The sequence below is a fragment of the Procambarus clarkii genome, chromosome 63, assembly GCF_040958095.1.
Source record: "Procambarus clarkii isolate CNS0578487 chromosome 63, FALCON_Pclarkii_2.0, whole genome shotgun sequence".
Lineage (NCBI taxonomy): Eukaryota > Metazoa > Arthropoda > Malacostraca > Decapoda > Cambaridae > Procambarus > Procambarus clarkii.
This window is the reverse complement of record NC_091212.1, coordinates 18423628-18440160: the sequence shown is the minus strand read 5'-3', so window position 1 is coordinate 18440160 and position 16533 is coordinate 18423628. Positions and strand designations below refer to the sequence as shown.

Sequence of the window (16533 nt, the reverse complement as noted above, 5' to 3'; positions counted from 1 at the left end):
CTCGTAGCTCTTGCCCCTCAGTTCTGGGAGTCACTTAGTAGCATGTCTTTGCACCTTTTCCAGTTTGTTGATGTGCTTCTTAAGATATGGGCACCACATAACCGCTGCATATTCTAGCTTTGGCCTAACAAAAGTCGTGAACAATTTCTCTAGTATTTCGCCATCCATGTATTTAAAAGCAATTCTGAAGTTAGAAAGTGTGGCATAGGTTCTTCGTACAATGTTCTTTATGTGGTCCTCAGGTGATAGTTTTCAATCTAGAACCACCCCTAGATCTCTTTTTTTATCAGAATTCTTTAAAAATTTTTCACATAATTTATAGGTTGTGTGGGGTCTATGTTCTCCTATTCCACATTCCATAACATGGCATTTATTCACATTAAATTCCATTTGCCAAGTGGTGCTCCATATACTTATTTTGTCCAGGTCTTCTTGAAGGGCATGACAATCATCTAAAGTTTTTTATCCTTCCTATTATCTTGTCATCATCAGCAAACATGTTCATATAATTCTATATTCCAACTGGTAGATCATTTATATAGACAATGAACGTCACTGGTGCCAGAACTGAACCTTGTGGTACTCCACTTGTGACATTTCTCCAGTCCGATATATTGCCTCTGATTACTGCCCTCATTTTTCTATCAGTCAGAAAATTTTTCATCCATGTTAGAAGCTTACCTGTCACCCCTCCAATATTTTCCAGTTTCCAGAACAACCTCTTATGTGGAACTCTGTCAAAAGCCCTTTTTAGGTCCAGATAGATGCTGTCAACCCAACCATCTCTTTCCTGTAAAATCTCTCTGGCTTGATCATAGAAACTGAGTAAATTCAATACACAGGATCTTCCAGATCGAAAACCATACTGTCTGTATATCATTTCTCTCCAGGTGTTCTACCCATTTAGTTTTTATTATTTTTTCCAATATTTTCACTATTACACTTGTCAATGATACAGGTCTATAATTGAGGGGGTCTTCCCTGCTGCCACTTTTGTAGATTGGAACTATGTTTGCCTTTTTCCACACATCTGCTACGATTCCTGTACACAGGGATGCCTGAAAGATCAGGTGAAGTGGATTGCTGAGCTCAGATGCACATTCTCTCAGAACCCATGGTGAAACTCCATCTGGACCAACTGCTTTGTTAGCTCCTTTAGCATATTTTCCACTTCATCTCTAGACACCTCTATATGCTCTGTTGTTTTCTGGAATTCTTATTGTGTCTGGTTCTCTGAAGATCTCATTTTGTACAAACACACTGGAACTTTTCGTTTAATGTTTCACACATTTCCCTTTCATTTTCTGTGTATCTGTCCCCCATTTTCAACCTCTGAATATTATCCTTTACCTGCAGCTTACTTTTAATGAATTTATAGAAAAGGCCTGGATCTGATTTACATTTGTCTGCTATACCATTCTCAAAGTTCCTCTCTGCCTCTCTCCTTGCTGACGTGTAGTTGTTTCTTGCATCTTTGTATCGCTGGTATGTTTGGGGGTTTGGTCTCTTTCTATAATGATTCCATGCATATGTCTTTTGATCTCTGGCCCTCTCTCAATTTCTGTTGAACCAACCCTGTTTCCTAGGTCTGCATGTCCGTTTTGGTATGAATGTTTGTGTGCCTTCATCATATATTGTGCAAAATTTGGCATGCATCTCATTTACTTCCTTGCTTAGCAACAAGTCTGTCCAATTATACCCAAGAAAAAATTTCTAAGTTCTCCATAGCGTCCTCTCTTGAAATCGAGTTTAACAACTGTTTCGGTGTCCCCATTCTCTATTAGATTATATCGCATAGCGTATTTAATAATAATAATAATAATAATAATAATAATAATAATAATAATAATAATAATAATTTTTATTTAGGTAAGGTACATACATAAAGAGATTTTACAAAGTTTGTTGGCTTTATAGATAGAGCTAGTACATACAATGCCTAAAGCCACTATTACGCAAAGCGTTTCGGGCAGGAAAAACATTAATGACTAAAGCTTAAAACTAATGGGTAAAAAGAATAAGATGTGTTGAGTACAAATAAAAATAGAGGTAAAAGAGGGGGGAACATTATTGAAAAAGCAGCACAAATACAATTACAAATTATTACAGAAAATTACATTCAAACAGCGTTGATTTGAAAAATAAAAAAAAAACAAAGAACATACATGGGTTGACAACAGAGGGGTAAGGTGGGTTACAGGGAATTTATTAGGTATAGCTTCGTTTTTAACTTAAACTGGTTGAGAGAGGTACAGTCTTTAACATGGTTGGGAAGGTCATTCCACATTCTGGGCCCCTTGATTTGTAGAGCATTTCTGGTTTGATTAAGTCGTACTCTAGGAATATGAAAACTGTATTTATTTCTGGTGTGGTGCTCATGGGTTCTGTTACAACCTTCTATGAAGCTTTTGAGATCAGGATTGGCATTATAGTTTAGCGTTTTATATATGTATAATACACATGAGAGAATGTGCAGTGACTTAATGTCTAACATATTCAGAGATTTGAGTAGGGGTACCGAGTGATGTCTGGGGCCAGAATTGGATATTGTCCTAATAGCAGCTTTGTGTTGAGTAATTAGAGGACGTAAGTGATTTTGGGTAGTAGAGCCCCAAGCACAAATACCATAGTTGAGATATGGATAGATAAGGGAGTAATAGAGAGTCACCAGGGCAGGGCGTGGTACATAATATCTGATCTTAGAAAGAATGCCCACAGTTTTTTGAAACTTTTTTTTGATATGTTTAGAATGTGTCCCTGGAAATTCAGCTTGTGGTCAATGAGAATGCCAAGGAATTTGCCATCTAATTTGTTACAAATTTGGGTATTGTTTATTTTGAGATTTATTTGATTAGAGGATTTATTGCCAAACAGAATATAGAAAGTTTTGTCAATGTTAAGGGTGATTTAATGTCCAAGAGGACGTGATCACTCTTTCCTAAGGGAGGAAGGTACTGGATGTCAAATACCTCTTCTTTCCTGGTGAATACTAGATCCAGTACTGGCAGAACATCCCCTTCCCACATTCTTGAGGCCTGCTTGACGTGTTGATGAATGTCTCCAAGATGAGGTTTACAAATCTGCCTGTCCAAATGTCCTCTGTTCTTGCCTCGTTGGCCTCCCACTCTACTGCCTTAGAGTTGAAGTCCCCCAGTACCAACAATCGGGATTTATCTTTGTCAGCTCTTTCCATAATCTCTCTCATGACCATTATGAGGCCCTCTCGTTTGTCATCCAGTTCTTCCTTTGTCCGAGTGTTGCTTGCTGGTGGGCTGTAGGCATTTAAAATTATCAGCTTATCATCTTGATTCCAGAGCTGCAATGTCATTATGTCAATATCTCAAGGGTTTTCAAACATTAATTCTCTTACCTTCAGGTGTTCATTCACCAGCACAGCCACTCCTTCCTCCTTCATAGTTTTCTGTCACGTCTTCGAACTGGATAGCCCCTTGGGAATACGACCTCATTTAAAATATTTTCTTCAAGTTTCGTCTCTGTTAATGCGACAATATCTGGGACTTTGTGCTTTCATTCCTTAGGTTTCTTCCTCTTGGGGCCCTCTTTGTGGGTTCAGGGGACTTTTGTTACCTTGTTTGTGACCCAGTTCCGCCTTCTGGGGTTCCGGGGTCTTCCTGGCTTGCAGGCTGATCTTTTTGGTCTTGGCATGTGTTGTGATTGTGCCGGGGCGTTAGGTTTTTGTAGTCGAGGTGGGCCTTTTCGTGCTGTTTTTGTGCTCTTGGTGCCTTCTTCATCTGACCGGCGTGGTGTTCTCTGCCCACTTGTCGGCAGGCTTTTCTTTTCTTTATTTTAATTTTTCAATTTTATTTACATGTATGTATGTATGTTTTTATACATTTTGTATATGTATGTATATATGTGTGTATATGTATATATATGTACATGCTTGTATGTGTGTATTTATATATACTTTATACATTTTCTTTCGGAAGGAGTTCCGTTCTCTTCGCTGTTGATGGGGTGCTGGGGGAGCAGCTTGCTCTGTTGGCTCTTCTTGTGGTTGTCTTTCAGCCTCAGGTGGCGTCGGGCAGCTTCGCCCCTTTGGGGGTTCGAGGCTGGTGGGGTGGGCTTTTTCCCCTGCGCTGTGTCATGTCATCTTGGCGTGGGTGCGCTTGGATGTGGTCGTTCCGCCCCATCCTTCTGAGGTTCCCGCCTGTTTTAGTGCAGACATGGGCCTTGAGGTTCTTCTGGACTTATGCATTAGTGCCCTGGATTCTTTGCCCTCTTCGAAAGACTGTTGTCTTCGGTTCGGCTTCTGTTGGGGCCGGGTGCCTGGATGGTGTCCCTGGACCTCCGGGTCACTTCTTGGCACGTTCCTCTCCAGGGTTTCGGGACTGGCACAGTTGGTGGTGGAGCTTCAGGCTTGCTGCTTTTGTTGCCTTCCCTAGTTTGTCATTGGCACTTAGTGTATTTATGCATCTTTTCCGGATCTTGGTGACCTTTCTGCGTCTGCTTGGGATTCGGTTTCTGGCCTACCTCGACGACTGGCTGGTATGGGCTCCCAGTCGGTCCGCTTGTCTGCTTGCCAGGGGAGTGGTTCTTTCAAGATTGCTGGGTTTGGATTCCTGGTAATCTGGAGATCACACCATCTGGTTCCATCCCGGGTTCGGACCTGGCTTGGTCTTGTTTAGTTCTCTTGGACCGCCTCTTTGTCTTTCCCTCCAGAAGCGTTGCTGCGAGCTGTGGTTCCGCCTTCTGCTGTTTATTAGGGGGGTCCCAGGTCACTCGGCGGTTGCTCGAACGGTTGTGTGGGAGTCTGAACTTTGCCATGCTGGTCTGCCCGTCTGGTAGGGTTTGGCTTCGGCGTTTGTTCGGTTCCTTTGAGGACTCCCCTTCCGCCTCTCGCAATTGTTGGGTTCGTCCTCCGGGAATCTTGTGTTGGTGCTGCGTCACTGGCCTCCTCTTTGGGGTTTTCAAGGTTTCAGGGTTTCGTGCCTTGGCGCCTCCCCGAGCCTTCGCTCGATGTGTTCATGGATGGGTCATCTCTCGGCTGGGGCTTTGTGGCCAGTGCTCCCTAGGCAGGCCGGGGATGGTGGGGTCCGTCCATCCGTCAGGCTCGCAGCACGGTTCGGGAGCTCGTGGCTGTCTGGTTTGCGCTTCGGAGGGTTCGGGTCACTCGGGGCTCCCCCATCCGGCTCCATTCGAACTGTTTTTCAGTGGTTCATTGCCGGAACCACGGGGATTCTCTTAGGTCCTTGACCTTGGGGTTGGTACCTTCGAGTGGCACGTCTGCTGGATCCTTGGGGTTTGGCTAGCTGTGCGTTTCATGTCTGGGGGTGTTTTGCGTCCTGGCGGATGTCCTGTCTTGGTTCATTCCTCTGTTCACGGTTTGGCCAGTCTTTGCCAACTCGTTTCGTTGGATCTGCCGAATGTATTGACTCCTGGACATGGACATCTTCTCGTCGGTGTGGTCTCGGCGTCTCCCATTCTATGTGGCACTCTTACCCGCCTGCGAGGCGTTCACGGTGGATGCCTTCGGCAGGACTGGTGGAGGTGGAGTTACCTGTTCCCCTTCTCCCAGTCCAGCTGTTGCTTCAGGTTCTGGCTCGATTGGAGTCCTTCCCAAGGAGAGTAGTCCTTGTGGGGCCCTTGATGGCCGGCCCAGCTTTCTTTTCAGACATTGCTTGATAGGTGTCCGAACTTGGGGCGTTTCCAGTGGCTCCGCCTCTTTCGGCAGGTCGGACCGGTCTTGTACGTGACTGGTTCGGCCTTCTCCTTGGCTCTTCGCGTCTGCTCTGCTGACGCGGGTGTATCACCATCTCTATGGTGATCAGGTGGCTTAGTTGATGGTGTCCCACCTTGCGAGCTTTGTCTCAGGCGACAGTATGACGTTCCTGGCTTTTCTATTTGCCATTTTCTTGCTCTTCGTAGGTTGTCTTCTCTTTCGCATTGGGTTGTCTTGTCCTTTCATGTTTTTTTCAGAACTGTTAATTGATGCTTCTTATTGTCGCCTCATATCGTGCAGCGCTGGTGGAGCTGCTCCAGCTTGCGTTCAGGGTGGACGTCACATCCGCCCCGTTCCGTACGCTTCTCGTGTTGTTTCACCTCCAGCCTGCTCATGCGCTGCCTAAGCCATCCTGGTCCTTGATCAGGGTGCCCTTTAACCTTCCTGTCCTGAGTTTGTGGTAGCCCCTTCGGTTCAAGATTGTTTTTCAAAGGCCATACTTTGTTGGCATTGGCCTTTGTGGGTCGGGTCGGGGAGCTTCCGGTTCTCCTCCGGTGCAGAGGTTTCTGCTCTTTTTGGTAATGGTGGTAGGTTCGTACACTTGCAGCCTTGCTCCATCCTTCTGGCGACGGTTGAGATGGCTGCTTTCCGGAGGGGTCCTTGGATTATTGATGCTTGGTTGGTTCGGCCGGGGGTGCGACATGTGTTGTCCGGTTGCGGCTCTTCGCCATTACCTGCGTGCCATGGCTGGGGATGAATTTTGGGTTGATCCGGTTCCCCTCGTTCCCTGCTTCAGGGCTCGGGTCTCCCAGGTCATCCGCAGTTTTCTTTAGTTTACCAGCCTGCGGTCTATCCTTGCACCCGTGCCGTTCGGACGTTTGCAGCTTTCGCTGCCGTGTTTGATGACTTCTTGGGCTCAATTCGGGCGCAAGGATTTGGGGGTCGCACATGTTCCTGGCCGCCCATTCATTTGTGAGCGTGTCTGCTCCTGTGCATTCTTGTGTTGCTTTGGGTTGCAGGTTGCTGCCTGTTGTCTCGACTTCACGTTGCGGAGTTTGTGGTGGCTGCCTCCAGGGTCAGCCCTTTCTTTTCCTTCTCTTTGGGTATGAAGCTCCAGGAAGCCGTAGGGGCTCCCCACAGAGAACCAGCGTTGAACGTAATGAAACGCCATTTTCTGAGTGAGCCCTGGAGGCTCCCTGGCAACTCTCCCTCCCACCGGTTGGCATTTTTATCTCATTGGTTGAAGCTTAGCTTCCGAACTGGTGCTAGGCAGCCGGCGCGGTGAGGTCCGGGGCTCTCCTTCCCCTCTCGGGGCAGGGAGGGCTGCGCGGACAATCGGTGCAGCAGTAAATTGTGATGTTTGCTTATTTGCTTGTTTCCTTGGGATTGTAGGGAGTTTCTACCTCTCTGTTTGTTTTTTATTTTAGTTTCTTATCATGTGGGGTTTGTTTTGTTATGCCTACCTTTCTGGGTGCCTAACCCTGGTCGATGGCAGATAAGGAAAACCCCCTCAACCACAAGGGGGTTTTCCAGGGCCATAGCTCCCTGAAACCTCTCTGAAGGGGCCAGGTTCTGGCACTGGTCCCTGGTAGGTCTGAACTCCATAGCTAATGTCCCGGTTTAATATAACATTCATTAGCCTGATAAGCTCCAGGGAGCCTCCAGGGCTAACCTAGAAAATGGCGTTTCATTACATTCAACGCTGGTTTTTTCGTTGTTGAACTTTCCAGGTAAATATTCAGCTAATTTGAATGGGGGCACAGTGTGCTTCATATAATTCACATTATTGAGCATAGACAGTATATCATCACACTTCTTGTATATATTATATGAGGTCATTTTGACATACTGTATAGACTTATTGTAATGAAAGATGGTTGTATGATCATAAATGGCATGTGAAAGATGAATAATAGAATTACTGTATACAGATGAGTGTTCAACATATACATACTGTAATTACAGTATTCAAGAAATTATCAGTACAGTATATGTTATGGATTCAAGACAAGCTTCATCAATGCAGCACTGATTTTTTTTTCAATGTTTCCAATGTTTAGACTGCATATATTCATCACAGGTACAATAGCATCTTACGCAATCACATGCAAAATATGCAAGGGCATAATAGCGGAAAGTCATGGCTGCGGGACTGGCTGAGGCCATCATGTGTACCCATTACCATCATCGTAACACTTTCGACGCTCATTGTTGCCATGGCTCTCCTGGATGACAGTATCTCCCGTAACCAGAACAAGTACTCGGATTGCGATCGGTGCAGGTTGGTTTTACTGTACATCGTATTTTTTTTAGATTTAATAAATACTGTACAGTACAGTATGCAGTGTCATAAAAGCCCTTTAAAGTAGAGAAGCCTGGAAGAAAGTAGCATTGGTAGTCAACCCCTTATAGTTGTTATCATCTGAAATGATAATGCTAAAGGAAATGTGTCTATAGTTAATTATATATCTGCCCTTTAGAATGGTACTTACTTTACTTTTAATGCTACCTACATTATCTTCTCAGCAATACAATTGGTCTATTTATATAATAAAATATATATTTTGGAAGCGCTCCCTCAGTGGCTTCCCGAGCTAGTCCCCCTGGGAACCGCCAAACCTTGGATACAACATCAGACTCTAAAATTCATGAGCAAATTCAGAAAAATCAGTAGACAGTTCTGAAATCTGGGCCTTTTAGTAGAGACAAGATCAGTCTGGGGGTAGTTGACCACCACAATACCTGTACTCCCAAGGAGAGACTACCAGAAAGATAGTTGCACAACAAAACAAGCAACTGCATGGACAACATTGGCAACTCTGACACAAACAGTGCACATGTTCGTTAGCAGAAACAGCTCATCTCTTTTAGGTTATTAGTGTCTTCCCATTTCCTTCCATAGTAAGGCCCTGTTTTGTTGTCAGTGTAGAATTAGCTTGGGGAGCCACCAAAGGGAACCCTCCCAGTGTTGAATGTAATGAAATGCCTCTTTCTGGTGTGTCCCTTGGTGGGCTCCCTGTTCTTGCCCTTCCCAACTTCCAGTGGTTTTCAGAGGTTGTTGCACAGGCAGAATGATGAAGCTTGCTGCCCTCGGGTGGCCAGGGCTGGCCACCCGAGGACAATGAGCGAGCAAGCGTTACTAACTAGCAGTTGCCTTCTGTTAAAGATGATGATGATCATGATTTCTGGGAGGAGCCTTGTTGGCTCCCTGAAGCTATCCAAACTGGTAAAGTGTTATATTAGTTGGTGTCATCAGTCAGAGGCCTTAGCCTACTGGGGACCATGAGCCAGAACTTGGCTCTCTCAGAGAGGTGCAGGGAGCAATGGCCTATGAACACTTTACATTTAATGCACGTCATAATTGCCATTGACTGGAGAAGGGCCCAGAAAGGTAGGTGAATGAAAACTGACCACTGTCTGGTTACACTATACAAGCTACGTCCACAAAAGGGCAAAATATCTCCCCAAAAATTAAAACAGCAAATGTCATCCAACTAGCCCCCCTCATTAGCGCTACTGTACCTCAGGTGAGACAGCAATCCACCACCCCAGTTCTTGATCAGATGTGCTTGTGGTCAGATGTCACCTCTGGTCTCATGTTCCTGTTCTGGATTTTTGTCCTGTTTGTTCAGCTTGTGTTTTGTGTGGTGGCCAGGTTTATTAGTGTACAGGAGCAGCATGAGCCTAGGTTTCCCTTCCCTAGGTGCTCCATAAGTACTGTACTACCCCTGCGTTTCAGAATTATTATTCCTGGGGCATTCATCACTTGCTCCCTGTTGAGGACTTCCTCGCTTGTGGTTGTCTTCGCCCATGGTGTGCAATGGGGGTCTTGGGGCTTTCTGTCTTGCCCTGGGGGATGGGGGGGCACACTGCAGCTATGGTTTCTCCCTGACTGCTAGTTTGCTAGTTGTGTGATTTCGAAGGGTTTTTGTTTTAATTTTTTGGTGCTTGTGCCTGTTGTGCTCAGAGGCGGTCTGCTTATCTCCTTATTAGGCTAGCCTAGGTTGTGTTTGTGGTCTTCCTCTGTTGTCCCCAAGGTTTCACAAATGCTACTGGCAGTCAGTTTGCCTGCTACAGACAGGGTTCTACCGGCTTTGCTGGTCCCCCAGTGTTAGGGATTCCCGTAGGGCTTATTCATTCTATGGGCCCTGGAGAACCATTGTGGGCTCGGTCGTACCATGAATATTTCTTCCACGCCCACTCTTGCCTTGTACGAAGTTGAAGGTTGTTTGTCGCTCCTGCCTCAGGGAGACGATCATCTGTACTTCCTCCGTCATGCTGCTTATTGGGTCTGGGACACCTACAACCCGGAGTCTTGCGGGACTTTTTCCCCACTTGCGTTTCAATTTACTCATCACTTATCTGATGATCTCAGGGATCAGCCGGCAGCCGCATTGCATGCTCGGTTCTTCTTCTTTGTGCGATGGACCAGGTTGGTTGCCCGGTTGGAGGCCCTGGAGCTGCCCTGCTGGGGTTTTAGGGCTGGATTTGGGGGCGTTGGTCGCTTTTTCTTTGGTTCCGTCCACGCCCCCCTCTTCCCAGGTGGGCAGGGTTTGTCCTGCTCCTTCCTCTCTGCTTCCGACTCCTAAACATCAACTAGACCAGCGAGAGCAAATGCCGATATACAATGCTTTTGGTCCCTAAATTTCTAGGGCGTTAACTCCTCAACTGCTAAGCAATCTAGAGTGTAGCTAATGGGTTCTCACACCAAATTAAGTATTGAGTTATTGGGCTGTTGGAGTTGCTCCCAAGAGCTGAAACCAGTTAAACACAAGATAATTGAAGGTTGTTCATTGCCCTTGTCTCAGGGAGTCGATCGTCATGCTGCTTGTTGGGTCGTTGACACCTTCGACCTGGAGTTGTGCAGATCTTGTTCCCCGTTCATTCTCCAGTTCCCCATTCTTCTTTGGAAATTGTTAGGGGTCAAGTGGCTGTTGCGTTGTTTGGTAGGTTTAGGTTATTGGGCTTGGACTTGGGGGCATTGGTCGCTTCGGCCGTGGTTTAGTCCACGCACTAAAGTCCTTCCCTTGTTGGCATGGTTTGCCATACTCCTCCCCTGCTGCCGGTTCCCAAATGTCTGAAGGCATTTGAGCCTGATCCTCCCACTGAGGCTTCTGGGTCTCTCCATCAGGCCCATCCCCCTTCTCTGTTGCCTTTTCCTTGGACTCTGCATTTTCTTCAAAGGTGGAGGGCGTTGAAGACGGCTCTGCCCCGGAGCTGGATTTGGAGGCTTCAGGGCTGGTGGGGACAGGGAGTCGGCCTGAGGTGCTTGGGCCCCTTTTGATCCTGCAACAGCTTGGCTGCCCTCGTCGCAGGGTCTGCTATGGGTTCGGCTCAACCCGGGTTAGTTTCCAGGCTTACTTGGGTTTTGCGGCTTCGTCTTTCCAGAGGTTTTCTACCTCTAGGATTTCTCCTGCGGAAGTTTGGGAGGTCCTCGATGCCTACCTCCTGTGAGACCCAGATTTTGCTGCTGTGATGGACCCAATCTCTCTTGAGTTCGGGTCTTCCCCGTATTGGGTGCGTTATGAGGTTCTGGCATCTTCCTGGCTTGCAGACTGCTCTTTCTTTTCACTTGGGTTGTGACACAGGTTTTGTCGTACCTGCACACTGGAGTGGTGAGAGCTCGCTACAATGTTATGGTTCTGATGCAGGCTGCATCAAGGTGCCTCTGAGCACCTTGAGCACCCTTTCCCAACTGCGAAGCCGTTGCGGTAGACACTTTTTGGCAGGATTGGTCGAGGTGGGGTTACCTGTACCTTTTTCCCTCCGGTTCAGCTGTTGCTTCGGGTTCTGGTTCAGTTAGTCCTAATGGGGGAGGATTCTCCTTTTAGTTCCATGCTGGCTGGTCCAGCCTTGGTTTCAGGCGCTGCTTACTTGGTGTCCGAACCCGAGGCTCTTCCCGCAGCTCCGTCTCTTTCAGCAGATCGGGCCAATACGTTATGTAGCTAGTTCGATCTTCTCCTTAAGTGTTTGTGTCTGGTCTTTCTGACGCGGGTATGAAGTTTCTTGGCAGTCCTTTCGTTATTTCTTGTCCCTTCGTAGGTTTGCTTCTGTTTTGATCGATTTGTCTTGTCCTTCCTTTCTTGGTTGTTTCAGGACCATCATCTTATGCCAAATACTGTTGCCTCATATCATGCGGCGCTGTCGTAGCCTCTTCAGCTTGTGTTCGGTGTAGATGTTACTTCTGCTTCGTTCTGCAAGCTGTCTTGTGCGTTGTTTCACCTCCGACTTGCTCATGTGCCGCTTGAGCCGTCCTAGTCTTTCGACCGGGTGCTCTCTTTTCTATCTTCTCTTCGGTTTGTTGTGGCCCCCTTTGGTTCAAGATTGTTTTGCGAAGGCAACTTTCCTGTTGGCATTTGGACTCTGGGGGTCAAGTTGGGAGCTTTATGCTCTTCTCCAGCACAGGGGGTTTCTGCTCTTTAGGTCCTGGTGGTAGGTTTGTTCGTTTGCAGTTGTCTCCCTCTCTTCTGGCGAAGAATGAGACTGCTGTTTTCCAGAGGGGTCCTTGGGGTCCTTGATGCTTGGTTGGTTAGGTACATCATGTGTTGTGTCTGGTTGCAGCTCTTCACAGTTACCTGTGCACCACGGCTTCGGTGGCCGGGAATGCGCTTTGGGTTTACCCAGTTTCCCTTCTTCCCTGTTCCAGGGTTCGGGTCTCCCAGGTCATCCTCAGGATTATTCGGTCCACCCCGCCTGCGATCTATTCTTATGCCCATGACATTCGTAAGTTTGCTGCATTGGCTGCTGACTTTGGTAACATGTCTTGGGCTGACATTCGGGCATGGGGTTTTTGAAGGTCGAACAGGATCCTGGCCGCTCGCTACATTGTTAGTGTTCCTGGCCCTAGTCAGGCATCTGTCGCATTGGGTTGGCGATTGAAGCCAGTTGTCTTGACTTCGAGTTAAGGAGCGAGTGGCGTCCACCTCCCGGGTAAGTCCCTCTTCTTTTATCTTTGGTTAAGTAGCTCCGGGGAGCCCCAGAAATCCTGCGTTGAATGTAATGAAACGCCATTGTCTAGGCGAGACCCAGAGGCTCCCCGGCAAAATTCCCTCCCTCTGGTCAGCAGTTTTTCGCGTGTTTTGACATCCAGACTCAGAACTAATGGTGTGGATAGCTGGCACAGGGGTCTGGGTCTCCCCCAACCCCCTCCTGGGAATGGAGAAGCTGCACAGATGGCGGTGCAGTGACGGTTGTGACATCATGCTCGTTTGCTTGTTTTTCATTTGGGGAGTTCAGTCCAACAGTTCGGCTTTCTGTAGCAATTTTTTTAACCAGCTAGTTTCTTTAAGGGTGCCTACCTTTCTGGGTGCCTGACCCAAACGATGGCAGACATAGAATGCGTCAAACAACACGGGGGTTACTATAGGCCATTGCTCCTCGTGCCTCTCTGAGGGGGGCCAGGTTCTGGCTCGTGGTCCCCAGTAGGCCTAGAACTCCATTCGCTTTGACTGATGCCAGGGTCTAATACATTCACGTCAGTCCACATAGCTCTGGGAAGCCTCCGGGTTTCACCCAGAAAATTACGTTTCATTACATTTAGCGCTGGGTTTTTATGCTCAGCTTCCGAACTGAATGGCTTGGGTAGCCAATGCTTAGGGTCTGGGTGGGGATAGCTGCACTGACAGGTGGTGCGGAGGTAAGGTGTGATGTTTACTTGTTTGCTTGTTTCTTTAAGTTGTAGGGTGAGTTCTGCCTCCCTGTTCAGTTTTCGGTCGCATTTTCTTATCAAGTGGGGTTTTTGTAATGCCTACCTTTCTGGGTGCCAACTCCAGTCGGTGGCAGACATGGCGTGCCCCTCAACCACATGGAAGTGGTTTCTATAGGCCATTGCGCCCTTTGTCTTTCTGAGGGGGCATGTTCTGGCTCGTGGTCCCCGGTAGGCTGAATTCCATTGACTAAAACTCTGGTATTAGCCTGATAGCTCCAGGGAGCCTCTGGGGCTCACACAGAAAAGGACATTTTATTACATTCAATGCTTTTTCTGTGGGGCGCCCCTACGGCTCCCTGGAGCTTATCGGGCTAATGTATGTTATATTAGACCGGGACATTAGCTAAGGAGTTCAGACCTACCAGGGACCAGCGCCAGAACCTGGCCCCTTCAGAGAGGTTTCAGGGAGCAATGGCCCTGGAAAACCCCTTGTGGTTGGGGTTTTCCTTATCTGCCATCGACCGGGGTTAGGCACACCCAGAAAGGTAGGCATAACAAAACAAACCCCACATGGTAAAAAACTAAAACAAAAAACCGAACAGAGAGGCAGAAGCTCCCCACAATCACAAGGAAACAAGCAAACAAGCAAACATCACACTTTACTGCCGCGCCGATCGTCCGCGCAGCCCTCCCTGCCCCGAGAGGGGGAGGGGGAGCCCCGGACCTACCGCAACGGCTGCCAAGCTTCAGTTCGTAAGCTAATGTCAACCAGGATAGACGCTACTCTGGCCTCAGTTTCCTAGGCGGTGTTTGCCTTGTGTGGCGTTCACTGCCGTGTATGTTGTGCGGTGGCCAGGAGTACCTCATCAGTGCCGGGGCTGCATGTGCTTAGTGGTTGACTTCCTTAAGCGCCCTGTGAGTACTGCCCTCGTATAACAGGGTTATCTTCCCTGGGGAGTTCGGGAACCATTCCCGTAGAGGTTCTGGCTGCTCGGCATTTGCCTCCCCCTTGGGGCCAGCTGGGGCTTGGGGCCCTTGTTTGGCCCTGGGTAGGGATTGGAATTGTGCTGGTTAGGGGGTCAAGGTGTTGCACAGCCTGCCACCTAAGCGGCGACCGGTTCCTGTTGCCTCTGGAGATGGTGTACTTTTGCGGGGTTTTTCTTTCGTTTTTATTTTCATGCCTGGTGGGGGTCTGCCTAGTGTGGCTATAGTTCCACTGGTAGTGTTTGGCGGCCCTCTGCTAGGCCCCCGTGATTGTACACATCGCAGGGGTTTTCAGTGCTATCCTCTACCCTCTTGTTATGTTTGGGTTTCTTAACCGGTTAGCAACACCTTGCCCGGGCTTCCTGTAGCAGTCAGCTTACGGGCCCTGGAAACCCCTGTCTGAGCTCGGGGGACCATTGAATGTGTCTTCCGGGTTCCAACCCGTCTTGTACGGGATCGTTGGTTGCTGTGCCCTTGTCTCCGGGTGACAGTCGCCACTTTTACCTCCGTCATGCTGCCTGTTGGGTCACTGACACCTTGACCTGGAGTCTTGCGAGAGATTCTCTGCTTGTTCTCCAGTACTCTCCTGATGTTATTGCTGTTCAGAGTACAGGCGGCATCCGTGTTGCAAGCTAGGTTAGGTTGCTGCAACATGCTAGGTTGGTTTCCCACTCGGATGCCCCAAGGCCGCCCCGTTTGGTTAGGTGCTGTTCGCCCCTTTCCCTCCCTGTTCCCGGCTCCGGACTGTCTGTGGGTTTCGGGGTCGGGGCGGGGTTTAGTTGGGGCCGAGACTCGGGCGGTTTTCGAGGACTGCCCCATTCGGGTTCGGGAACGGAGGTTTTCGAGCCTGTTCCTCCTGCCAAGGCTTCTGGGTCTTACCAGCGGCCCTTTCTTGCTGCCTTTCCCATGGACTCTTGCTTTTCTTTCAGGGTGGAGGGCTTGGAGGACGGCTCTGCCCCAGGGCCTCTGTTACTGGTTCCCGGGGCTGTGGGGAAAGCCTGCTAGCAATTCTGGGGCGGTTTGCCCCTGCCTGGGTTTTTTGCTTTTGGGCAGAGTTTTTCGCCCATCCAGTCTGCTTGCTCCCCACTTTTGCTGGCGTGTTTTCGTATCTTTAGTGTTGGTCACAACCCTCTGTCTGGCGGTCATTTTCGTCTGCCAGTTTCCCGGCGTGGCCACCAGGGCGGCGTTGCGGTTTGTTTACATGCGTCTGGGTGTGCGAGCGAGCATCTTGGGTGAGTTTTCACCTTTTTTCAGGTGTTTTATTCTCCTGTTGTCGTTTCTTTGCTTTTCTGGTGTTTTCTGCCCGTTTCCTGTTCCTCTGGGAACGTTTAGGTGTTGATTTTACACCGGGTTTCCCTTTTTGTCTGTTTTGGGTCTGGGCCCTTGGGTTTGGGCTCAGCGTCCCCTAGCTGTTATGCTTGCTCCCACACCTTGTCCCTCGTTTTCGGTCTGTTATGACCGTTTCCCAGGGGGGTTCTGTCTAGGGGCTGTGCTTTGCCTTTCTGTGGTGTTCTCCGCCGGCAAATGTGGTGGTTTGGGCTCTCCCTGGTTCGATTCTGGGTTCCTTTGGGTTCTTTGGTTTCGTTCCGGAGGTTTCTTCCTCTTGGGCCCCCTTTGTGGGTTCAGGGGGCTTTGTTTCCTCGTGTGACCCGGTTCTGCCTTCTGGAGTTCCGGGGTCTTCCTGGCTTGCAGACTGATCTTTTTGGGTCTTGGCACATGTTGTGGTCATTCTGGGACTTTGAGGTTTTGTTGTCAAGGTGGGCCTTTTGATGCAGTTTTGTGCCTTCTTTGCCTCGCCGGCATGGTGCTCTCTGCCCACTGGTCGGCGACTTGTATTTTTCTTTTAAAATGTGTGTGTGTGTACTCATGTACATGTGTACGCTGTGTGTGTGTGTGCACATGTGTATACACGTGTGTGTGTAACATACCTTGTGTGTATGTGTATATGTATGTGTATATACATAATGTGTATATGTGTGTGTGTACTTTTTCTTTCGGAAGGGGTTCTGTTCCCTTCTGTTGACGGGGCGCTGGGGGAACAGCTTGCTCTGTTGACTCTAGCATGGTCCCGCTGTTGGTGGGCGCTTTTGGTTGTCTTCCGGCCTCTGGTGGCATCGGTGGACGGCTTCTCCCCCTTTGGGGGGTTCAGAGCTGGTAGGGTGGGCTTCTTCCCCTGCGCTTCGTCATGTCATCTTAGTGGGTGCGTTGGACGTGGTCG

General features: G+C 48.5%; 1 protein-coding gene across 2 annotated transcripts in view; it reads left to right on the top strand.

Annotated features, from left to right (window-relative positions):
- Window positions 1-16533, top strand: part of LOC123769480 (5'-3' exonuclease PLD3) — a 113131-nt gene that overhangs the window by 11904 nt on the left and 84694 nt on the right. For both annotated transcript variants that reach the window (XM_045760606.2, XM_045760607.2), the window contains one exon: window positions 7764-7964. In XM_045760606.2, coding sequence (XP_045616562.1) covers window positions 7764-7964 — 201 coding nt within the window. The remainder of the gene's footprint in view (window positions 1-7763; window positions 7965-16533) is intronic.